Source organism: Dipteris shenzhenensis, chromosome 27, assembly GCF_047967505.1.
Source record: "Dipteris shenzhenensis isolate YYH24624 ecotype China chromosome 27, Dip_SZ_1.0, whole genome shotgun sequence".
Classification (NCBI taxonomy): domain Eukaryota; kingdom Viridiplantae; phylum Streptophyta; class Polypodiopsida; order Gleicheniales; family Dipteridaceae; genus Dipteris; species Dipteris shenzhenensis.
This window is the reverse complement of record NC_141622.1, coordinates 37,939,046-37,965,570: the sequence shown is the minus strand read 5'-3', so window position 1 is coordinate 37,965,570 and position 26,525 is coordinate 37,939,046. Positions and strand designations below refer to the sequence as shown.

Here is a 26,525-nt window from a genome sequence, read left to right as displayed (position 1 = left end):
TTCAAATCGGAAAGCAGGAGCCATCAACCAGGGAGCTTCCGTTAACTCTGTGTTTTTTTTTTCTGATTAGTCTTTGTTGATGCTCCGCTTACATGAAGAGGGTCTCGTAGATGATTAGTCTGCATGAAGGTTCGATGCTATAGCAGGGACAGATTATGCCTGTGCATATGCCAGTGTGCTTCAATCACAGTTGATTTGCAGGAATTTCCCTAGTATAGGGAAAGTGGTATATTGTGATATCTAGTATAGGAAAAAGAGAAAGGTTTGTCATTTGGTATGATATATGCTTGTGTCAAATGCCTAGTTGGGGTGAATCTGGAATTGCAGTTATTCCTAGTATAGGGAATTGTGTCAAAGTGCCACTACACTGAATTTTGTCAGTTTGTAAGTACAGTGTTTTAGCGGTGTTTTTTTTTTTTTTTTTAAAGGAGAAGTAAAACACCCATTGACCTGAATGCAAGCAGAAGAAGGGGCTTCCAGGAGGGACCCTGGTGAATCAGGAGTCCGGCCGACCCAGCAGGTGTCGCGCCCAGTAGCTCACACCTTATCTGGCAGGATTGCATTACTTGAGGATGCCTTGCAGCAGTTATTAGCGCAATAGTTACAAGCCAATGCAGGGCACTCTGAACTTAGAAGAGTGATACTTAGTATGTCTGCCAGACCTTCTCGAAATGAGAAGGGAAAGGCTCCAATGGAACCGGAGTCTCTAGTGTCCATACGGTCGAGCCTAGAAAGGCTAAAGTACCTAATATTGCTAATTATAGACCGGAAAAGTATTCTGGTCGGATGAATGACCGTAGTTCTGATGTCATTGAGACCTGGTTACACAAATGGGATGAGGCGTTCGCCATTTGTAAAATCAGAAATGATATCAAGAAGATCCGCGAGGCCATCCACATGTTCATTGAGGCAGAGGATCAGTGGTGGATTAAACAACAAAAAGATGGTATAGCATCCACTACCTGGGAGGGGTTCAAAAGACAATTCAGAAAACACTTCTTACCTCCTGACGAAGCATCCCGAGCTTGGGATCAATATAGAAACATTCGTCAGAGAAATTTGTCAATGGCTGAGTACACTGATAAATTTCGAGAGAGCGTAATGAAGGTTGATGAACCCCTGCCTCAATCAATCCAAGTGAAGGATTTCATATTTGGATTGAATGATCGGATTAAAATGGAAGTTCGGGCTAAGTATGCGAACACGTTAAATGATGCAATAGCCATAGCCCTAAACTATGAAGATGCCAAGGGCAGCAAGCCAAGTGGGTTTGCGCAGGTCGGAACCCAATATGAGTACCAGAAGAAATCTGGGTTTAAGAAGAGGTGGATTAGTAAAGGGAGTGGATCTCAGCCGAGTGGTCAAGCCAAGCAGGCAAAACCAGCTGAAACTCCTAAATCAAGTACCACCATTGGAGTGAAGAGAAAAGTAACGCCAATGGCAGCCCGGGCTTGGTCGAAGTCTCCCTTAAACCCAGAGCAAAGAGAAAAAGCGAGGAGAGAAGGCTTGTGTTTTGGTTGCCTTCAGCCTCATCAGTGGAAGAATTGTCCACGGAATAAGGATCGTCGGATGGCTGAGATGGTAGTCTCAAAATGTGGCGTGGAAATGGAGGGAAGTCCCAGAGCGGAAGAGATACAGATTCAACTAGCGGGATCTTCTCAAAGGTCAGTACCTTGTTTGTTATGTATGTCTGTTGCTAAGCTAGTAACGAGTGCACCTGATAACATCCTATCTAAGCCCGCAGCAACGGGGTATACAACCTTTAATGATACGGAGTTAATTAAGATGAAAGGGCAAGTGGTCAATCATGATGTCATTGTGTTGTTTGACTCAGCGTCAACGCACAATGTAATTAACTCCAAGCTCGTGAAGAGGCTGAAGTTAAAGACTAACCCATCTGACTATGCGTATACAGTCAGGATGGCAGATGGAAGTTCAACTGAAGTATGGGACCAAAGGGTTACCCAGTTGGAGCTTCGTATTCATGACTATGCTTAGAAGCTTGATTTTGAAATGACCAAGCTTGCTCATGCAGATATAGCCTTGGGTATGGCGTGGCATTCTAGAAAGAATCCAGCCATTAATTGAAAAAAGCACGTATATCAATTCAAGATGAATGATGTGCTTTATGTCTTACAAGGTGAGAAAGATGTATCTCAGGGACCGTTGGTTTCCGTGATGGAAATCCGAAAAAATCAAAAAAAGTTTTTATTCCTTTGTACAGCATCGGTAGAGCCGGTTGATGATTCTTCGACTAGCACTGATGTTACGCAAAGTGGTGAGATGGCCAAGCTGGCTAATCTTATAGCAGAGGAGTTCTCCGAATGTTTTAGGGATGAGTTACCTTATGGGTTACCTCCAGATCGGAATGTTCAGCATAAGATTGAATTGATCCCGGGGGCAGAACCTGTAAATAGACCTCCCTATAGAATGAGTTTTACTGAAGAGGCGGAGGTGCATAGACAACTGGAAGAATACCTCAAGTTGGGGCAGATTCAACCAAGTTTCTCACCTTTTGCTTCGCCAGTGATATTAAAGAAGAAAAAGGATGATACGTTTCGCCTCTGTATAGATTACAGAGCATTATATAATATTACTGTTAAGCACAGGTATCCGATGGCTCGGATTGATGATTTGCTAGATGCATTACATGGAGCCGTGATTTTCAGCAAGATAGATCTTAAGTGTGGCTACCATCAGATCCGGATTAGAGCCGAGGATGTGCACAAAACCGCTTTCAGAAGCAGGTTTGGTCATTATGAGTTTTTGGTAATGCCCTTCGAACTTACCAATGCTCCAGCTACATTCGTCATGCTTATGAACGATTTGCTACGTCCGTATATCGGAAAGTTTGTAGTACATTTTATTGATGATATTCTAGTGTTCAGTAAAAGTATTACTAAGCATCGTGAACACTTAAGAATAGTGTTCAGTACTTTGAGGAAAGCCAATCTTTATGTAAATAAAAAGAAAACTATACTGTGTATGGTTAGGCTTGAATATTTAGGATTCATAATTACTCCAAAGGGGGTAGAAATGGATCCGAAGAAAGTGGCTGCAATACTGATCTGGCCAATCCATCAGAGTCTGACCGCATTTTGCGATCATTCTTGGGATTTGTCCAATTTTATAGAAGGCATATCAAAGGATATTCCGAAATAAGTTCTCCTTCAAGAGGGAAGGCCAGTAGCCTTTAAAAGCAAGAAGCTTTCTCCCCCTCAAAGGAATTGGCCAACTCATGAATTGGAGTTGTATACTGCTATCCATGCTTTGAAAACATGGAGACATTATTTGTATGGTTCAGAGTTTTATGTGGATGTAGATCATGATACTCTGAAACATTTTTGTAAACAGCCTGACTTGAGGAGCCGCCAAGCTAGGTGGGCAGAGCTCATGCAGGAGTTTAATGTGGCGATTCGGTACCGAAGAGGAAAAGATAATAAGGTTGCTGATGCGTTGTCTCGCATTATGTACAATATGAGTTTTACGGTATTAGAAAGTGCTCTAATGATCGACATTAGAGAAACTCAAAAGGTGGACGAGTTTGTCCAGAGCTTATGGCCTAAGGCTCATGTGTTAAAACCCCGGGAAAATGAAAAGGATGACCTGGCATCCAGAAAAGGCCAAACATATGCAAGATATACCATAAGGGATGGTATGCTGAAGAGAAATGGCAAGGTAGTAGTACCTAGTCAGAATGATCTCAGGCAGAGAGTCATTCGACAGTGCTATGATAGCCCATATGCGGGACATCCAGAGTCGAGAAGACATATGATCTCGTGAAGCGAGATTTCTTTTGGCCAAAGATGAAAAAGCATATTCATGAATATGTGACACGGTGTTTTTCGTGTCAGGTAAGCAAGGTCGAGCGGGTGAAGCCACCCGGACTTTTACAGCCCTTGGAAATACCACTACACAAGTGGGAGAGCATTTCCATGGACTTTATTGTAGGGCTGCCTACAACACAAGGTGGATATGATTCCATCCTTATAGTGGTTGATCGTCTAACCAATATGGCTCACTTCATTCCGACTAGAGAATCTATTAGTGCCCCGCAAGTGGCGGATTTGTTTATTAGACATATATTTTGTCTGCATGGATTGCCTAGATCCATAGTGTCAGACCGAGATGTCAGATTTACCGGTCATTTTTGGACAGCGGTATTTGAGACACTAAGGACTGAGTTGGGAATGAGTAGTGGGGATCATCCTGAAACGGATGGTCAAACGGAGAGAGTCAACCAGACTTTAGAGGATATGCTGAGGGCATATGTGTCATTGAGGCAACATACATGGGACAAGTGGTTGCCATTGTTAGAGTTTGCCTACAATGATAGAAAACATTCCTCTACACGGTTCAGTCCGTTTGAGCTGAACTATGGTTATAGACCAGCGAATCCAACTATAGTTGGAGTACCTCAAAAAGTGCCTAGTGCCTCGAACTTTGTTATTCAGATGCAGGAGATGCTAGCACTTGCGAGAGCTAATATCCGCCAGGCTATTGATAGAGCCAAGGCGCATGCGGAGAAAACCACTCTATAAGAGTATTCAAGGAAGGGGAAAAAGTTTTTCTCAGAGTTCCTTCACACTCGAAGTCGTTGACTTCAGGAGAGTGTGCTAAGTTATCACCTCGATACTGTGGGCCGTGGTTAGTTCTAAAGAGAATAGGCAAGGTAGCCTATAAATTAGAATTACCACAGGGGTGTGAGGTGCACCCAGTGTTTCATGTTTCGCGCTTAAAGAAATTTTTACATACAGGTGACTCACTAATCGAAGGTGTGGTTTTGTTTCAGGAGATAGAGGATAATGCAAGGCGCAAACCAACAAGAATCCTAGACCGAGGAACAATGCAAATACGAAATCGGAAGATACCCATGCTGTTGGTTTGCATGGCATGGTCAGCCTCTATTCGAAGCTACCTGGGAATCCGTGTACCAGTTGCGGAGAGAGTTCCCAGACTTTATCATCGAGGACGCTGATGTCTGAAGAGGGAAGGATTGTTACGCTCCAGCCGAGGTAGCATGACCTCGGAAGAATCAATCGACATTTCCCTTAAAGGATCTATGTTTGTAATATATTTATTTGCGCTTCATGTAAATGATCGAGAGGGAGTTAATGTCAAGGTCCTAGGTGAGGGTTGATAGCACCAGACTAGGTGGATCTAAGGCTAAGGGCCTAATACAAGAAATGTGCCTAGGGGCAAAGGAAAATTAAAGTATCCCAAGAGAGGGGTGAAAAGATGCATTAGGAAGGCCCTATGATGATGACATGTGGCATCTAGATCCATCTAGGGAGATGGGGCTTGTTGGAGTTAGTGAGAGAAAGGAGAATGGCTTTTCTTACGTGATTTTTGATTTTCGACTTCTCTGTTAGCTCTCATGCTCTAACAGGAATTGGCTGGGAGGATAATTGTGTGCTACTCCCTTGATTCTGTTGTAGTTAGTAGGAAAGTCTATGATAGCTGGATGCAGGCCATCATGTAAATATTCCTTAATCCGATCAACAACCATTTTGGTGATGATTTTGTATATCACTGGCATCAAAGTAATAGGCGGCCAATCAGCCAAAGATTCACAAATGGGCTTCTTGGGAAGAAGTTTGACCAAACCTTTCTTCCAAGAATCTGGCATATATTGATTTTGCCAAGCACTATTGATCATTTGCAGCAAAGGCATTTTCAACAGATCCCAAAAAGCCAAGAAAAAATCTACCGTTAGATCATCCCAGCCAGGAGATTTCCATCTACCACATGATTTAATACCATCACTTAACTCTCTTTCAGTGAAAGGAGCTTCCAAGTCCGAGGCCTATGCCGGTGAGACACACTTTTTTTTTAATAGTGAAAACTTTTGATTGATTATATTACAAGAGTAGCGACCTCAAAACGAGGCAGTCGAAATTACATCAGCTGAAAATCTCAATGTATGCGAGATATACATCATGATCTATGCAGTGCGTCTGCAAGCAATCAATGAAGGATTGTTGCAAAGAACGCTTAAAAAAGCCAAACAAGGAAAATATAGAATCACTAAAGACTTTACAGTACCTGTCTGTCCATTCAATCCAGAGTGCCTAATAGCGAACCCAAACAAAGAAAAGATGAAACTCTGGTCTGGGTGGATGAAAACCAAAGAGCCAGAAAGACTTCCCAAAAAGAATACTCGGGAATCTCGCTCGCAGGCGTTGTCGAAGAAGATCAATGAACTCATGAGAACATGGACAAAACCAGAATAAATGAGGCACAGTCTCCTGAGAACTCAAACATCTGTGGCAATGAGCAGGAGCAATGTGTCTAGCCAGCATCTGTCCAGATGGAAAAATGCCAAGAAGCACTCGCTAGAAGAAAACATGTTGCTTAAGAGGAGTTTTGTAGGCCCAAAGCTACCGTAATCTCTCTCTCTACCACTTGGCTGGGCGATGCATTCACCAAATAGAATTCCCTTTCTCTGAAACCCAAGGTTGAGGCAAAAGGATTTTATACAATGCAGGCACAGTAATCTCAAAGGGCGAGAAGAGGACCCTGGGGAAGTCAAAGTCCAATCCTCCAATCTGTCCTGAATTTCCAAAGGAGGAATCGAAACAAAAGGCGAAAGCATACAAACAATTTGTTGCCACAAAGCACGATAATGAGGGCCCAAGCCATACCGTGTAGCTGCCAGAGAAAAAAGGTAGCATAGAGCTATCATCATGAATAACATCAGCAACAGAAGTGATGCCCTTAAAAGAAACAAAGTAGGAACGGCAAGGTTCTTGTAAAGCCAATGAAGTCTGAAAAACTGTCGACCAGTGAATGCTTTCAGATCGCAAAGAATTACCCATCAAAGACTGTCGACCATGCCATTCCAGATGAGAGAGGACATGCTTCCAATCAAAAAGCAACCTGGAGACCAAAGGGCAGCCAGGCAAAGTGCCATTGATGCGACCAAATAAGAAATCCCAGTAATTGATTTGCCAGTGACCAAAGGCAGAAATACTGATATGTGTGACTAGAGATCTAATCATAAGAGCCCAAGGCTGATCACCTTGCAGAAATTGCAGCAACATTTTTTCCCTATGAGCAAGGATGTGCACCTGGATATCCGTGATGTTCAAACCACCATGCATCTTAGGAGAATAAAGTCAATGCACTGAAAGCATCCTAAGACTCTTTCTGCCATGTTTGAAACGCCAGAAGATTTCCATTATGGCAGACATGAAAGAAGCAAGATCTGCCTTGATGAACAGGATCAATGGCAAATAAAATTGAATATAAGACACAAGGATAGACTGCACTATTTGAAGCCGAACATGCAAAGGCCAGGTTGCCAATTTCCAATACTCAAGCTTATTCTGAAGCTTGACCATCACCCCCCAATCAATCTGTTGACGACCAGTGAGACCCCACCCCAAAGGGTAACCAAGATGATGAACAATCTGAGTGGGTGGAATGATTTCCTCGGGCCACAAAAAACTATGCAGTCTTTAGAATGCAATGGGAGGAGCTTAGAATTTTGAAAAAATACATGAAGACCAGCTGCCAAACCATAAACAAAGAGAGCCTGCATCAAAGCAAAAAGATCATTCTGTGTATTTTTTGGGATAAAGAAAGAATCATCAGCATAGGCTTGAGCAACCATGCTGCGATTTTCATCCAATTCCAAACCATGAAGGGAGCCTGTAGCCACGAGATAATCAATATATTGCAACATAGGATGGGTAGCAATGGCATATGATAAAGCACTAAGGGGACATCCCTAACGGACTGAACAATGAAGAGTCCATTGATCACAGAGATCTCCAGAAAGAATGCAGGCTGCATTGCTGTCCCTGTAAAGCCAATTAATAATCTACTGCATTTTTGTTCCAAACCCCAAAGCTCGCATTGTTTGCGAGATGAATTCCCATTGAACTGTATCAAAGGCTTTTGAAATATCCACGTGTAAGAACAGAACATCCTGTTGCATGTATTTGGCATATTCAATCCCAATATAAGCATTGGCAATATTATCTGTGATATGCCTACAAGGAACAAAGTCATATTGCGAAAGATGCAGCCCATCATGCAAATAACCTTTAATACAATCAACAACAATTTTGGCTATGATCTTGTAAATGACTGGCATGAGCGTTATTGGTCTCCAATCAGTGAGTGAATAACATAGCTGCTTTTTTGGAAGGAGCTTGACAAGTCATTCTTTCCATGACATAGGCATTTGCTGATTTTCCCATGCTGAATTAACCATTTGAAGCAAAGCAAGCTTGAGGATATCCCATAAGGCAAGAAAAAATTCCACTGTGAGACCATCCCACCATTTTTCCATCGGCCACAAGATTTAACAGCATCTGACAATTCTCTTTCAGCGAAAGGAATTTCCAATTCCAAAGCCTGAGCATCAGAGAGAATGCAATGGACATGCTGCAAAAGAAGTTGGCGGGCAGACACAACCTGAGGAGAAAGAATATCCACATGCGCAAAATGAGATGAAAATCAAGAATGTTAACTATTTGCTAATCAATTTTAATTCCAACTTGTGGATAAAATGTGCATTCTAATGCCCCCTCTCTGGTGAAGCCTAAGGGGGTAAAACAGGTTTTTGTTGTCCAGGACAAAGCAAAAGCACCGGTTGCGCGCGCGCACACACACTTTTTTTTTTTGGTGAAATCTTTGATTGATTATATTACATGAGTAGCAACCTCAAAACAAGGTGCTACAATACATCAATTGAAAATTTCAGTATATGCCAAAAAGACCTCATGATCTATGCAGCGGGTCTACAAGCAATCAAAGAAAGATTGATGCAAAGAATGCCTGAAAAAGCCAAACAGAGAGAACGTAGGATCACTAAATACTTTACCATTCCTATATGTCCATAAAGTCCATAGTGCCCAGTAGCGAACCCAAACGAAGAAAAGATGAAACTCCGGTCTGGATGGATGAAACCCAAATAGCCAGAAGAACTTCCCAAACGAAACAGATGGGAATCTCACTCGCAGGCGCTGTCGAAGCAGATCAAAAAACTCACGAGAGCATAGACAATGCCAAAACAAGTGAGGCACAGTCTCCGAAGAAGCAAAGCATCTGTGACAAAGTGCGGGAGCAATGTGTCGATGAGCCAATAGCTGTCAAGATGGAAACACTCCCAAAAGAACTCGCCAAAAGAAAACCTGTTGCCGAAGCAGTACTTTATAGACCCAAAGTTGCTGTAATCTTTTCCTCCACCACTTGGCTGGGCAATGCATTCGCAAAACAGAATCACCTCTCTGTGAAACCCAAGGTTGAAGCAAAAGGATTTTATAGAATGCAAGCACAGTAATCTGAGATAGCCTCAAAGGACAAGAAGAGGACCCTGGAGAAGTCAAAGTCCAATCTTCCAGGCGGTCCTGAAGTTCCAAAGGAGGAATCGGAACAAAAGGCGAAAGCATAGAAGTAATTTGTCGGCACAAAGGACGATAATGAGAGCCCAATCCATATCTGGTGGCTGCCAGAGAAAAAGAAAGCACAGTACCAGCATCATCAATAACATCAACAATCGAGGTGATGCCTTTAAATGAGACAAAGTAGGAACCTCAAGGTTTCTGTAAAGCCAAGGGAGGTTGAAAGACTTTTGACCAGTGAATGCTTTCAGCGCTCAACGAATTCCCAAGCAAAGATTGCCGACCATTCCATTCCAGATGAGAAACAACATACTTCCAGTCAAGAAGTAGGCGGGAGACAAAAGGGCAGCCAGGCAAAGTACCATCAATGCAGCCAAAAAGAAAATCCCATTGATCGAGATCCCATTGATATGAGTGACCAGAGTCCTAATCATAAGAGCCCAAGGCTGATCACCTTGCAGAAATTGCAGCAACATTTTCTCCTCGTGGGCAAGGATATGCACATGAATATTCATGATGTTCAATCCACCATGCATCTTGGGAGAACAAATGTGATGCATCGAAAGCAGCCTAAGACTTTTTCTACCATGTTTGGATTGCCAGAAGACTTCCATAAAGACAAACATGAAAGATATAAGATCTGCCTTAGTGAACATGATCAATGGCAAGTAAAATTGAATATATGCCACAAGGATGGACTACACTATTCGAAGACGAACGTGCAAAGACCAAGTTGCCATACTCAAGCTTTTTCCGAAGCTTACCCAAAACCCAATCAGTTTGTTGTCGGCGAGCGAGTTCCCACCCCAAAGGGTAACCAAGATGACAAACAAACTGAGTGGGTGGAATGATATCCTCGGGCCATAAGAGACTATGCCAGTCTTTGGAATGCAAACGGAAGAGCTTAGGCTTCTAAAAATTAACATGAAGACCAGTTGTCAAACCATAAAAAGAGAGGGCCTGCATCAAGGCACCAAGATCATGGGGCATATTCTTCGGGGTAAAGATAGAATCATCAGCATAAGCTTGAGCAACCATGCTGCGATTAGCATCCAATTCCAAGCCATGAAGTGATCTTGTAGCTACAAGATGATCAATATATTGCAGCATAGGATGAGTAGCAATGGCATATAGTAAAGCACTGAGAGGGAATCTCTCGCGGACCGAACAACTAAGAGTCCACTCATCAAAGATATCCCCAAAAAGAATGCAAGCCGCATTGCTATCTCTGTAAAGCTAGTAAATAACCTGCTGCATTTTTTGTAGAAACCCCAAAGCTCGCATAGTTTGCGAGATGAAATCCCATTGAATTGTGTCAAAGGCTTTTGCAATATCTACCTGCAAGAGTAGAACATCCTGCTGTGTGTATTTGGCATATTCAATCCCAATATAAGCATTGGCAATGTTATCTGTGATATGGCGACGTGAAACAAAGCCATATTGGGAGGGATGCAACCCATCATGCAAATAACCTTTAATATGATGAACCACCATTTTGGCAATGATCTTGTAAATGACTAGCATGAGCGTGATTGACCTCCAATCACCAAGTGAATCACATAGATGCTATTTTGGAATCAGCTTGAGAAGACCCTTTTTCCATGACACAGGCTTGCTGATTTTGCCATGTTGCATTTACCATTTGCAACAAGGTGAATTTAAGAAGATTCCAGAAAGCAAGAAAGAATTCAACAGTGAGACCATCCCATCCTGGAGATTTCCATCTGCCACAGGATCTCAGTGCATCAGACGATTCCCTTTCAATGAAGGGATGTTCAAGTTCCAAAGCCTCAGCATTAGACAAAATTGGATGAACATGCTGCAAAAGAAGCTGACGTGCAGACACGACCTGCTGAGAAAGAGTATCCACATGCCCAAAATGAGTGGAGAAGTGCTGCACACATAAATCAGCAAGCTCTGAACGAGATGTTGACCAAGAACCATCAGGCATCCGGATCCGCCAGATATTTGCAGCCTGCCTTTTGTAGTGTAAGCCCTAAAAAAATTGCTTGGAAGAGCAGCCTTTATCCAAAAAAAGCCCGTTGTCTAGATAGGGTTTCCCATTTAACAAGCTTTCTGTGATCATTGGATTGAAGAGAGAATTAAGCCTGACATAGTAGCACGCTTTCCTATGAAGACAAAGGGCGAAGATGAGCAAGCGCAGTCAAACTCTGACAAGTAAATTTGGCATGTGCTACAGTCTCCCTTGTGGCTTGCATATAGGATTTGCCATAATCCCGAATAACTGCTTGCATCCGAGAAACAAAAGCCTGCCAGGCATAATCCAAACCAATGTGTATCTGATGAGAGAGAGGCTGAATAGCATTAAAGACCAAGGCTTTAAAGTCAGCATGCTCCAGATAACTATTATTAATCAGCAAAAGCCTTCGGCAAGGCAATCTGTTAGTGGGAAATTCATGTAAGGAAAGCCTTAACCAAAGGGGAGCATGATCCGAATGTGTGAAAGCATGATCAACCCAAATTTGAGGAGTAAAGGCATCACGATGCTGTGGATCAACCTACTACCATCTGTCCAAGCGTGCCCGATAAGAAGATCGAGCATTATGCTGAAAGGTATAGCCTGAAAGCATGGGCTGTAATTCCTTTAAAAGATCAAACAAGCGCAATTGAAGCAAAAAATCAGACCATGCCTGTGTTTCAAAAGCCAACATATGAGTGTGGCCTGAGGTGTTATCACCCGATTGAAAGGCATTATTAAAGTCACCACAAATGAAGGCATGTTGTCGCCATGGATAGCTATGCATGGCAGCCCAAATTAAATCTCTATCACGAGAAGATTGGGAGGCATAAACCGATGCAAATTCAAAAATTTTCCCTTGAACAAGGCATTGAACATTAATCCATCTACCATGGTGATCATTGAAGGCCACAACAGGTTGAAGGTCGTGCTTTACCAAAAAAGCCACGCCAGAAAAGGAGTGCTCTCCAGCATAGAAGATATCATAACCAGCAAAATGGCCTATCTGACCAGCATACATATGCTGATTATGCTCTTGCAAAGCAACTATATCAGGCTACAATTGGTTGATATACATCCAGACCAGTTTCCATTTGCGACTATCACACATTCCCTGTACATTGAGAGTAACACACTTCAAATGATCAAGCATATTTACAGTTATGGGATAATTATGTACAGCAACTAACGGGCTCTCTATGTCTGCATTTCCACCTCAATGTCTGGGCCTCAAAGCATCAGCTTGAGGAGAGGACAAAATTGCAGCAACTTCCTCTTCACGAAACAAGGTCCGATTTGCAGTCACAGCATCCCAAGTCAAGCCAACACCAGAGTTTTCAACAGGTGCTTTCCCATGAGAGGATGCACTACTCCAAGTCCAAGAAGGCAAAGGTCGTTTGGGGGAGATCAATTTGCGAGGAGTTTGGCATCCGTCAGCCAAATTTTTTTCCTTCCCCTGAGGTGGAGAGGACAAAGGCACAGGAAGAGAAGCATTACCATTTGAGACAACCAGGGCTTTGCCTTTGTCTTGAACAGAGAAAAATTGTTTACCCCGTTGTTTTTTACCTCAAAAGAGGCATTTGCATTCTTAAAGGCTGAACCATTTCAGCTTGCACTGGCATCCGTGGAGCTCGGGAAGGGCATTGTGAAGCCATGTGCCCAAATTGCTTGCATTCAAAGCAAGCACCTGCAAACAGCCCCCACTTGAGCTTGTAAAAGGCACTTCCCATGGAAACATTATTCACAGTAACCGAATATGAAGCTAGAGTGGGATGATCTATGTCCCACAAAATGCAAAAGCTATTCGAATTTCCATTGGGTCGCAGTAGACATACCACCTTACCTAGGGAAGCGGCAATTTTAGATAGAAGAGAAGACAAGCATTGAGGAAAATCCACAACTTCCACCCAATCAGGGCAACAATGCCGAATTAATGCCTGATAATCCCGGTGATAAGAAAAAAAAAAAGGGAAAGACAACCAAGAATTATGTACTTCACCACGTCAGATAGCTGAGACTTCATAGGGATCAACTGCAATGTGGGCTCGTAGATGATGTGCTTATGAACCACATTCCAGAGTATGTGTCTTTGCAATAGGCACCGAGACAAACCCCCACAAAAAAAAAAAAAAACTGACTGAACATGGATCACACAGACTCAAAGAGAGGCAAAAGACTACACAGCCCGAAACAAACTGAACTTAGAACTGAACTTCCCCCCAAAACTCAGAAAATAGTCAGCCTCAGAATACTCTGAACCCACAGCCCACACTCCTAAGCTTCCATCAAGAACAACTCATAATTCCTGCAAAGCTGCAACAGCGCCTCCTCCTCTCCCTCTCTATCAGTATTCATAAATCTCCCGTGATCAAATCAACATAAGATCACAACCATGTCAAAGAGGCTTTCGATTCCTTTAGGATAACTTCTCTTCCCTCACAAAGCAGAAGATCAGTGATTGACGAACGTCTGCAGCAAGCATTAATTGCCTAACTCCTTTAGGACAACCATCATCGATGCAGGTCACGATCCATTGCGCCTTAGCCTGCAATTCCTTGGTCTCTCTATCTCTTTGCATACGGAGTTCAAGGAGTCTCTTTCGCCCAAAATCCTTCAGCTAGCAGACAACGATACACAGCTATGCCTTAAGCTGTGTTAATCCATAGATCATCACCAACTATGCACAAACCCAACGGAAGACACTTCTAGCAATAGCCCTGCTGCCTTCATTTCTCACGGAGAGACTAGCTCACATTTATAGCGTCACCCGCACAGCCACACAGCTTCCTCAATCAGAAAAAAACAGAGCCCTTCCATATGATCTCAGCCAGACCACGATTCTCTGCATCAGCTCACGTGCAAACAACGACTATCCTACCTACGTAGTAGCTCTGCTCAGTCAACAAACAACAGCTCGTAATCTCTGGAGATCCCTAGCGCCAAGGTCTTCTCAGCGCACACACCCTCTTTCATCTGCGAGAGCCCCCCTCCATTTTTCGTCGTTCAGCATCCTCTTCTCGGAGCCCCCCTTGCATCGTAGATCCTTCCAATGTAAGAAACTGAATCAGCTCCCAACTGCCATCTCCATGTAGCTCCAGCTCACAGCCTAGAAGCTCCCCGTCATCCATCACGTAGCCACCTTTGCATGAGCAGGATGCCTTCCCAATCAGTCCAGCCACCTCAGCCTATTTTGCCACCTCATCAGTGACATTTTACCACTCTCAAGACATTTTCCCCAAATCACATTAAATGCACATTTTGGACCTTTAGTCACACAATTCCCACACACATTAGCATGCACATTAAAGCTTGCATGCAACCCCGTACACACGCATGAAAAGCCCTTTGACATGGACACCATAACATATCAAAGCCCTGTAACATGCAAGTGCACATTGACTCAGGAAAATATAAAAAAACCCTTCATGACTTGACTTTACATGACCCCAAAAACATTTCGCTTGATCACACACTGGACACCCTTGCTCTGGAAGTCTGGTACAACCACATTGCATTTCATCATTTCCCATGAAGTCCCTGCAAAACATACTTTATAGTTTCAAAAAACTATACATCAATCCATCATGCTTGTGAAAGAAAAATCCACAAATGCCAAAAGCCCACACCTACCCTAGATGTGTACAACTATGTGCCTACCCACAGCTATATATAGTGCTCAAAAACTTGATACAAATTTTGTCCTATCACCGGGCGGGAGACCAGGGGAAGACATGGACCATCTGCTGGCCATAGAAGAGAGGAGAGTGCTCCAGCAAAACCTGACGGTGCTCCTCATCAGCCATGATGATCTCAAAAGAACCCCTCGCTGCATAATGAACTTTTTTGAGACAAGAATTACGCAGGGTTCGAGTCAACCAATTCCCAACATCTGCTACAACAGGCATCCGTCCTGGGAAGAAAATTATAATGGCATGTTTTGCATACTCCTTAACGGGATCAAATATATCATCAACTTCCACCATAATGCCAGTGGTGGGAAGTGGATCTTTCCAACCCTTGCGAGTGTCTTCAAACCCTTCATGCATAACCTCATAAACAAGCTGAGCCTCAGTAGAGTCATGAAGGGAATCATCTGAATCCATAACCTGTTTTTGTTTCTTGTTGGAAACCAACTTGTCTTTGTAAAAGGTTTTCTCATAGTAAATAATCCACCATTTGAGAAGGCTTGGAAGCAGAAAGGCTTTACAAAGAGGATAGACTGACAGTAGGAATAGTACGGGCAGTACGGACAGCAGGAACAGTACGGACAGCAGAAACTGTATGGAATTCTGACACGGTACGGATTTTGTACAGAAATTTTGACACGGTCTGGATTTTGTACGGAAATTCTAACATGGTACAGATTTTTGTACGGAAATTCTGACACAGTACGGATTTTTGCACGGAAATTCTGACACTATACGGATTTCCTAACACGGTACGCCTACTCAGCTCCAGACCCATGACTACGGACACCTTCGACCATGTACACCAATTCAAACTCCAAAATGTGCATGTATAAATCCTTTGTCGCTTGCCCTTAAAGTGTGGAGGGGAACCTCGCTTGCACTTTGTTGGGATATCAATGATCAAGGATGACCAATTTGTATTTTGTTTTCTCAATGAAATTCTGTTCTCTTTAAAAAGACGAAAAAGAGAGTGGTCCCGACTCTTCAGCTTCCTTCTATAGATGGCAAATCAAATTCTCTCTATTTGGGAACACCCAATGATTGACTTTAGGTCATGCGGCCTTAAAGTCATTTCAAAAATCTAATTTTGGATCATCTTGTCTACTCAACTCCAAACTCATGACTACGGAAGGAGTTGGCCGTTCCCTTAAGACTATATGGAGCCAAGTTGACCCCGTCAACACCCTCCTAGATACCATCCACCGTGCACAACAATTTGAACTCCAAAATGTGCATGTCTCAATCCTTTTGTTGCTTGCCCTTGTAGTGTTGGAGGGGAACCTCACTTGCATTTTGTTGGGATATCGCAATTCGGATCAAGACAATTTGCTTCATTCTTGATTCCATAGGCTCCATCAGCAATTATATTGGTGTCCAAAAATCAGTCTGTAGAAGTACAATGTCATTTACATGAATCTCAGAGCTTGGCTTGTAAGGTCTATCTCCTAGACTTTGCCGAGTCTCTCCTCATCAAATGACATAGCCTTGGTTAGTGACGAACAGCCTCATCATCCAAAGAAACAACCGCTCTTTCCTAACAAGATTATCAAAATGCTGGTTTTTTTTCAAGCGAGAAAGTTCTAGTTCTGACATGAAAGAGATAACTTCAGGATTACTATTGAAGTCACTCGGCCAATTCATTTCACTTTCTGACAGGAATTGAGACCAAGATGCATCTCAAACATCCTCTTATGTTGCATTAAAGCAGTGTGCTCATACAATAAATGTTGCTACAATCCGTAGACTTACAAAGAGAATTTATCTCTTAGAGGTCTATGTTATCAACATACATAATGAATAACCTATCCGAGATGCACATTCTTGATTATCAGGAATGCCGTTCTTGACTTCCAACGGACAACTGATGGCTTTTCATATGTGCCTTTGCTCTCACATCAATTCTGCCTCTTTGGACTTTCTGTCGGTTGCACGGATTATGCCCTTCAAAATTCCCTTCCGCCTGGGGTATAAACATCAAGAGTTGACCATACAATCGATGTCAGCAATCTTGAGCTAGTTAGGAACACTCCTACATCCCTTTAGGTGAGTGAATTGGCATCTGATGACATAATAGCTAACATGTCAATGATTCTGGAGTCTTCCAATGTGCCAAGCAACCAAACTGCCAATCATCTTCCTAAACCAAGTTAGCAACTTAGAGCATCGACATGATGGAGGGAAAAGCTAGGAAATAATATTTCTAACATCCTCTTATAGTGACAATGAAACAATGTACAAAGTAAATACCAATCACCAAACGGATATAAGTTCAAAGCTTAGCAAAAAGCCTCAAACTTAGGATGAGATAATGTGTTGGCAAAAAGATTCACCACATTTTGTTGTGTATGGCAAAAGACCAAGCTGATCTCTCGTGCATGTAGCTGCTCCCTGACATAGTGATAGTGAAGGTTCAACCCGCCTTGGGACTGGCTATAGAAACCCTGTAGGAAAGTGAAAAAACTGCAAAAAGAACAGTTTGTCCTGTTCTAGGACTAACAAGACAACTTCAAAACACCCAAAAAACTAGTTGCCTGCTGAGACATCAGCACTAGATAATTGCAACGCGAGTAGAAATCAAGTCGCCTAGGAGGCACCTGATTTTGACAGCAAAAAAGCTCCAAAAACTTGTAGAAATCAGTCGACCAGCAGAGAAAACACCTCCAAAATCAGCCGCACAGTTCTAGAAGGCTCCAGAGTTATCCAAAGACAGTTGCACAACAGCAGGTGTTGATTTGCAGCCTGGCAACAAGGTCAACATTCTCTAGAACAGCTCCAAAATCAGATGAAATCACGAAGAAGAGTCATCCAACCTGGAAACAGCTTCTAATCAGGTTGCTTTGCCCTTGACAACTACTGAATGCAACCTGCCCTAAAAAACGAGATGGAGGCTGAAAGTTTTCACAACAAAATCAAAGGTTCCTGCGACAGAGCAACTCCACAAGTGCGGAGGTGGTGCTGGGATGCAAGAGCAGCTGGTTCTAATACCAAATGTTTGAAATGGTAGCAAGTGTGCAAGAGAACACGAAGCTGAAATGAGATTGCAGCAACAACAACGAAAGAGAACACTAGGGTAGTCCTAGAGACAAAACCCTAGGATGGACCCTTACTAGGGTCAAAAGATGAGTGGTCATTAATTCACCCACAAACTCGACCTCAAGGGAGAAAAAACCTTACAAAGGGAAAAGGTTCCGCCCCTCATTACATTGGCCACTGCCTTAGGAAATAATCTTTCTAACATTTAGAGACACCTAAAACAGCCTTTTAACTTTCTATGGATACCTGTAATCTAGATTCATGAAGGCATGGATTAGAACCTTTTTTTGACAAGAGGGCATACAAGTCACACGGGCAGAACAAACCAATAACAGGAGTTCATCCCGCAATCTGACCATATTCCGATCTATGTAAGAAGATCGTCCCCGAATCCAACCATACTTCAATCTATGTAAACAATGTGTCTCAATTAAGGTCGTTACCTTTATGCCTCCCTTGCTGAAGCGATTCCCAACGTTGTTGTAGCAACTTTGGCCAGGACAGATCAGGTTGTGTTTCCTCTGTGCTCATACATATATCTGCCACGCTACGTGTGTCTATTGATTTGGTGCTAGAAAAGGGCGGTACAAAAATTGCCATATTAATCTGAAACCCTGCGGGTAATCCACATAAACATAATCAACCACGATAATAAGTATATAAAATGAAAAGCGGCAGAAACCACATAAGGGCACACATGTTTTAGAAATGGAGATTCTATAATTAAGGTCAAGATCTGGACTTTGAAACAAAAAATCCATACTTTGATTTAACAAATTCAATACCCCACATCTCTAGTTAATCGGCAAGGAAATTAGGTGTAAAGATATAACCTATCTTTATTATAGACAGGAAGACCAAAAACTGTTACTAGCTACACAATAATTTGTTAACAAAGGACAAATTGATTATACAAATAGCCATATTAGGGTTTCCACCACCGCTTCCTATGTGATAAGGTCAAACCTTGAGTCCAAAAAAAGAGAGATCTTTACAGCTCATCACTCTTCTTTCATAAGAGTGCCTTCCCTCTAAGTTACAAGAAGCTCAACATCTTATAGTTTTAAAAGACATTCTATCTAGCTCTAGTTTGTTGATTGTTGTCTCTACTTGAAGAATATTGAAATGTTCCTCTACCTTAGTGAACCTTTTCCTCTAATAAAAAATGTGTGCTCATAACTTGTTATCCTTTCTACGCTACTCTCGAAGGAGCATATTTGACATAGTTTCAAAATTGATCATAACATTATTCAAGACGATTTAATCAATCACACCAATCTTTAAGTTTTTACTTCTTGCCCGATGATGTTAACATCCATTACTGTGACAAGATATATTGAACGTATCTCTATTTTGAACTCTCCATTGTGGGGCGCCTAGCTTCCATGAGTCTCCTAGATTCATCAATGTAGACCCCACAAGTCAAATGATCTGCGACAATGAAGGAGATCTAAGCCATTTGTATGATAGTTGAGGTAGTATGCATGTATTGGCCTATTTCCGTTGCAATCTATGGAATGTGCTCAATGATCAAGCCATAAGCTATCCCCGTCATAGCAACCCCCATGTTCGAAATATTGTCGAGAATTTTGCCCTACTGTGTTCAATATTGCATGCACATGAAATAATACAACTGTAGTGCAAACCGAATTCCTACAGCTCACAAACCTTAATCAATTGCTCAATTCTAACAAAAGATGTGGAGCTCAGTAAACCAAACAATTGAAATCGACTCAAACGATAAGGACTTAGGACTTCCTGCTCATGCCTACGGGCTTTGTTGCAGGTTACAAGACTTGACTCTACTATAAGAGCAGCTACCCTACACACCACTACATAACGACGAAGGACCTGTAGTAGTCGACCCTCATGTGAGCATATGATACTCAGATGGAGCCTTGGACAAAGAGAGGAAGATAATACACCACCATGCCTGTTTGTAGAAGCCTCTAGCTAGACTCGAAACCGCCTTCAAGCCTGATCACCGCCTTCATGCCTTCCATGCACAAGCACGTGCTCATGTATTGACCAACCAATTCCCCCCATCCAATCACCATTCAATGTCTTGCATGGTCCAACTACCACGTTGATCTCTCAAGAGCCACATGCTCACGTGTACACTAGCCAATCAACTCCAAGAGGATTTTGGCCAACATCCCCCCCTAAAAACCAAATGGGGAAACAAAACCAAGTGAAGAAGTCAAAACAATGAAATGCCAAAGCACCGCCTGCTATGATGGAGCCGAACAAACAAAGAACTAAGACAAGTGCAAAACCAGCTCATCCAAAGCAAACACACATGCACCATAAAGTTCCAAAAGTCTAGTCAACATCCACTATATCGGAGCAGCAAACATGGCATCTCCTCCAAACACTGAATTCTCAATAAAACATGCTCATTCCCCCCTGAATCTCAATGGGAGCATATCATTCGACAGAAGTAGTCTAGCTACCAAAAAATTCCAGCTATCAGAAAAGAAACCGAGCCAGCAAAACACAAGACAAGTGCCAATAAAATCTCAAGAGCCTACTCTCAAGGACTAGGCACCATAAGGTTCAAATGCTCTGGTTCTCAACATCTGTGTCAACTGCAACAAGAACACGTTGCTTTGTCGTATGATGAAGAACATCTACCCACATAGGGAGAGAGCAAAAAACCACAATACCATTGCATGAATAAATCTTTATAAGATAAAAGACTCTACAACCGTCGCACGGCAAGATCTTCAAAATACCTTCATGATGCAATAACTATCAATGCACTTGCAGGCCTTTCATACTGTCGTTGCACTATTGCAATCAGCACCCACATACGTTGGATAGGATCTTCTGTCATGCAGAAACCTTCAGGATTGATTTTGTTTGCTCTCAACAAGCCCTAAACGATCCACAAACCTTCTAAAATTCTCAGCGTGCTTCGAGGCTGACACTCAAGAAGTTCTCAAAGTTTCTCACGACACCCAGCAAATACTTATGTCGTTGTTCTGATGCAAGTCGTTCATTCAAACCTAGCTCTCTGCAAGATTCCCACTGATCCTCATGACATGCTTTCGTTGTGCCAAGATTCTTTACAGCTTGTACGCTTCGTCCACACTGGATTTCAAGAACTTCAACTGGCTACTCAGATTCTCCAATCGCTCATCAAATTGCTCTGATACCAATTGTTGAAAAGTTTTCCCTACTGCGTTCAATATTGTGTGCACATCAAATAATACAACTATAGTGCAGACCGAATTCCCACGGCTCACAAACCCAATAAACCAAACAATCTTTATGCATTCAAATCGACTCGACCGACAAGAACTTAGGACTTCCTATGGGCTTTGTTGCAAGTTACAAGACTTGACTCTACTACAAGAGCAGCTGCCCTACACACCACTAGATAACAACTACATAATGACGAAGGACCTGTAGTCGACCCTCATGTGAGCATATGATACTCGGATGGAGCCTTGGACAAAGAGAGGAAGATAATACACCACCGTGCCATTTTTGTAGAAACCTCTAGCCACACTTGAAACCACCTTTACGCCTGATCACTGCCTTCATGCCTTCCATGCACCTCATGTATTGACCAGCCAATTCATCCCATCCAATCACCATTCAATGTCTTGCATGGTCCAATTACCATGTTGATCTCTCAAGAGCCACATGCTCACATGTACTAGCCAATCGACTCCAAGAGGATTTTGGCCCAAACCGCACCCCCAACCCCCTCTTTTCAACCTAATGATAGAAAGAAGTGTTGAGTGTCTATGTAGTCTCTAGCCCCAATCTGAGAGAAAAAGGCGATAAGTATCTACGTGGTCTCTAGTCCTCACCTTGATAGAAAGAGGTGATGAGTGTCTATGGTATCTTATGATGTGATGTAATCTCTCGGTCTCCTCATCTCCAAAACAAAAAGGGATCAAGCATCTTTGGTTTGGATATCTAACAAAGTCATAGTCTCGCTCACTTTATTTTTGTGAAATCTCCAAGGAGGGAATATGCCGGTACAACATCAAAAGACCTCATTGTATGAAAAGTAAGCAGGATATTCAATATCTCGAGCATGCAGACAGATGAAGAACGGCTGCCATGAAGTGCACAATCACCGAAGACCCTATGGTGTCGGTCCTTTCATAGAGTTCATAGTGCCCAATAGTGTACCAATTGAAGAAGATCATACCCCTGCTTGAAAGGATGAATCCCAAACAACCAAAAAGGCTTGCCAAAAGCGCCAGAGAGGCATGCTTGAAGACATTGCTGCAAAAAAAACAAGTCGTCATGAGTTTCAGCGCAATGCCAAAATATATGAAGCATTGACACTCGTGGAGACATCAACGACAAATATTCGGAGCAATATGTCTCCGTGCCTAGAATCTATCCGAAGGAAGAACCTTGTCCTAAGAAAATCTGTTGACGAAGGAGTCGCGCGCGCACACACACACTTTTTTTTGTAGAAGTAGCACTCATTAGAAAAACTATGCATTCATAGTTGTCTCAAAACGAGACAACTACTACTCAGAACTAAAAAAGGTAGTATAAAACTTCTAGCTGGGCCAAAGGAAGGTCTCGAAGAGAATGCACATGATGTTTTGATTATGCAAATTGGTATTGAAAAATTCTTTAGCATGGTTAGATGGGATTTTATTGCAAATGTCATGCAGCGGTTGGGCTTTGGTCCCAGGATGCACACACACACACCTTTTTTTTTTAAAAGTGAAAACTTTGATTGATTATATTACAAGAATAGTCACCTCAGAAAAGAGGCGCTAGAAAATACATCAACTGAAGATCTCAATATAAGCCAAATATACATCGTGATCTATTTGGCGAGTCTGCAAGCAATCAAAGAAAGATTGCTGCAGAGAACGCTCAAAGAACGCAAACAAAGAAAAATTGGGATCACTAAAGACTTTACAATTGCGGTCTGTCCATAAAGTCCAAAGTGCCCAATAGCGAGCACAAACAAAGAAAAGATGAAACTCCGGTCGCTGTGGATGAAAACCAAAGAGCCAGAAAATTTTCCCGAAGAGAAGAGTCGGAAATCTAGCTCGTAGCCGCTGTCGAAGAGAATTGAGAAATTGCCAAGAAGACAGGCAATGCCAGAATAAATGAGGCACAGTCTCCTGACACCGATGACATAAAGCAGGATCAATGTGCCTATGGGCCAGCAACTGTCCAAATGGAAAAATTCCCAGAAGCACTCGCTTTAAAAAAAATTGTTGCCAAAGTGGAACCTTGTATGCCCAAAGTTATTGTAGTCTTTTCCTCCACCACTTAGCTAGCCGATGCATTTGCCAAAGAGAATTACCCATTTCTGAAACCCACGGTTGAGGCAAAAGGATTTTGTATAATGCACGCACAGTAATCTGAGATAGCCTCAAAGGGCGAGAGGAGGACCCAAGGGAAGTCAATGTCCAATCCTCTGATCGATCCTCGAGTTCCAAAGGGAGAATCGGAACCAAAGGCGAAAGCATACAAGTGATTTGCTCCACAAAGTATGATAATGAGAACCCAAACCATACTGTGTGGCTGCTGAGCTGTGTGATCTGGAGAAAAGAACTCTGTAAACATACTCTGAGATGAGTCTGTCTGTATATCCAGTCCCTATCTCTGCGATCTGAGCAAGCGCCCTTTGTGCCTGACTGACTCATGGATGAAGGCGGCTAGGCAACTCTAATCAGGATAAGAGAGGAAAGGTGAGAGGAGTTCGAAGTTGCCTCTGAAGAGACAATAGTAGTTGCTGTGGATCTCGTAGCACATAGTGCATCTAAAGAAGTGCTCCTCTAACTCGATCTCCTGTAGATCACAAGGCACATATGCGTCTCTCGCCAGGTATCACCCACTCTCAAACGGAGTCGATGTGATGAAACTCAAAACTATCCAATAGCGAACCTCAAAGAATGGAGGAGATGAATCCGAGTATACCCTAGAGGATGAATAAAGCCCTTATCAGAGATGCGCAAGCAATGATCCTTGAAGAAGTTGAGCTTCACTGGGAACTCACTCGGTGCCAATCAAGTCCTAAATCTATGTAGCTGTAGAAGATCCTCGCGTATGACTTGGTTGACCTTGTGATATCCAAGTGGGAGAAACGACGCATCAATGCTTTTCTGGAAGGAAGATAATCTATCCATGTGGAGTCCCAATCTCTCAAACCACCTGCATACGGGCATCTTTGATCACCCTATGGTAGTCTAAGGCGTCCTCAGGTGCATACGGGCATCTTTGATCACCCTATGGTAGTCTAAGGCGTCCTCAGGTGTGTGTGCATACGGGCATCTTTGATCACCCTATGGTAGTCTAAGGCGTCCTCAGGTGCAGTCGACGTATCCTCACACACGGTCTAGATATATGATGACCTAGAAGGCTGATTACGCTAAAGCAGAGATGACCCAGACTCAGCCTGAATGATCTAGTGGGAAGCTAACGACTTACTGCGTATCATCCATGATAGCATGAGAATCTGGAGACTGTCTAACTTGGGCTAGTCTACATCTAAAAGATCCCGCCCCCAACAAGGGCTGTGCCATTACATGCCCACTCGCCGGACCAAGGAGTCGAAAAGAAGAGCCTTGGTCCGAGGTCCTAAAAGTGTGAGTGGAAGCACTTTGGACCAAGGAGTCGAAAAGGAGAGCCTTCCGAGGTCCTGAAAGTGTGAGTGGAAGCACTTTGGCCTCTGTGGAAGGACAGAAATCATAGAGTTTTTGGTGACCTGACTTTCTCCGCTTACCCTTTCTTCAGGCACTCTTTGCAACAATCGTTTTATGATTGTTTGCAAACAGGGTCTCTAGATCAGGATGTATATTTGTCATATATTGACATCTTTGCTTGATGTATTTTGAGCATGCATATCTTGCTTTGGAATGCTCATCCTGTAATATAAAAGCAACAATATTTTCACCCAAAAAAAAAAAGTGAGTGGAAGCACTTTCTCTAGAGCGGGGCTAACCAAGCATATCCTCTGCTCAAATGGGCCTGCTTCGCCAGTCTCATCATGAAAATAGGGCCAGAAAAGAGAACTTCTAGGTAAGTGTATGATGAAACAATATCCACTGGCGATCCATCAAAAGTGAACTGCTCTCTATGTAGAGCTCCTTGGGATGTGTTAAAGGTCATAACCTTGATCTTACCAAGGTTAACCCTCAAATCATGTAACTCACACAATGTCTATAGCACGTCTAGGTGTCTCTAGAGCCCTTCTGTGGATGAAGATAATAGCACAATGTCATTTGCATACAACAAGATCCAAATCAAGAAACCAGCAAGAGAGCATCCAGCTCCCCCTAGTTTCTCCATATATATCTCGAGCTCATCTATGTAGAGGCTAAACACGGTTGTGAAAGTGGACACACTTGTTTGACCCCAATAGGGCTCATGGTCTCCTCTGTTCATCTAGCTCTTTTCTGGACTCTGCCTGAAACCCTCTCATAGAGTGCCAGAACAGCCCATACGATCAGTGGTATGTAAACAATGTATGTGAGTAGTGTGTATAGACATGCAGAATACTTAGGTGAGAGATTGTGGTCAAAGTGTATGTCATGAAAGGTGGTGTGAGTGATCGGTGGCATGCGTGGTATCGTGAGACGAGGCGTAGAGATGCTAACGAAGAGAGAGGTGTGGTCTGCCCCTAGAGGTGGCGGTGAGACAAATAATTCATTGATACAAGATGTGAAGGCGAGGCATCCCTGATGTAGTCAACTATGCTAGAGCCCTCCCCATGTGGAAAAATAGGTGGAACCACTTGAGGAGGGCTATTGACCGAGACCCTTGTCAATAATAAGATTGTCCATCTCCTACCCAGATCCAATAAACGCATACCCATACGATGTGATTGCGACTCGCCTATCAGCGAAGGCTTGCATCATACCTGCATCGTCTTAGGTCGATATCTGGTAGCAAGATAGCATTGTCTCAAAAGTCTAGAGTGGTACTTGACGTGCACCTATTCTCGCCTTGAAGTTGTTAGAATTATTATCATATTCTAGGCAATGGCCAATGTATTGCAATAAGTAGGTTAGGGGCACTTTTCCCTCAATGAGGTTTTTGCCCCTAACCACAGTCTAATCCCTAACTACGGTTAGAGGATAAGATAGGGTTTTGTCACTTGGACAAAATGCCTCACTTCTCTTTTGTACTTACTTCATTTCGGTCCACTATTCAGCACACTTATGTTTGGCTCACTCTCACTCTTGCTCTCCATTCTGCTCATATTTGGTACCACTGACCAGAGCACCCCGCCCAACCTCCTGCTTCCAACCCACAAGCTCCCAGACTAGCTCCCATCTTCAGCTCCCAAGCTCTCAACGTCACGGAGCTCCAGCTTTAGCTTCAAGGTGCCGTACTGTTCGTCAATCGTACGGTCACTTGCAAGCTATGATTTCGTACAGCTGCACTCACCTCACACGTGCGTCGTACTGCATCAGCATCAACCAACAGCTACTATACGTACCTGTGTCACATAGTCATACAACTCAGCCGCTCGTA

The 26,525-nt window shown here is 42.9% G+C and overlaps 1 protein-coding gene across 2 annotated transcripts in view; it reads right to left on the bottom strand.

The window, feature by feature from the left end:
- LOC147884253 (folylpolyglutamate synthase-like) overlaps positions 1–26,525 on the bottom strand; it is a 163,767-nt gene that overhangs the window by 13,359 nt on the left and 123,883 nt on the right. For both annotated transcript variants that reach the window (XM_087398395.1, XM_087398396.1), the window contains exon 13: positions 18,497–18,667. In XM_087398395.1, the coding sequence (XP_087254521.1) occupies positions 18,497–18,667 (171 nt within the window). The remainder of the gene's footprint in view (positions 1–18,496; positions 18,668–26,525) is intronic.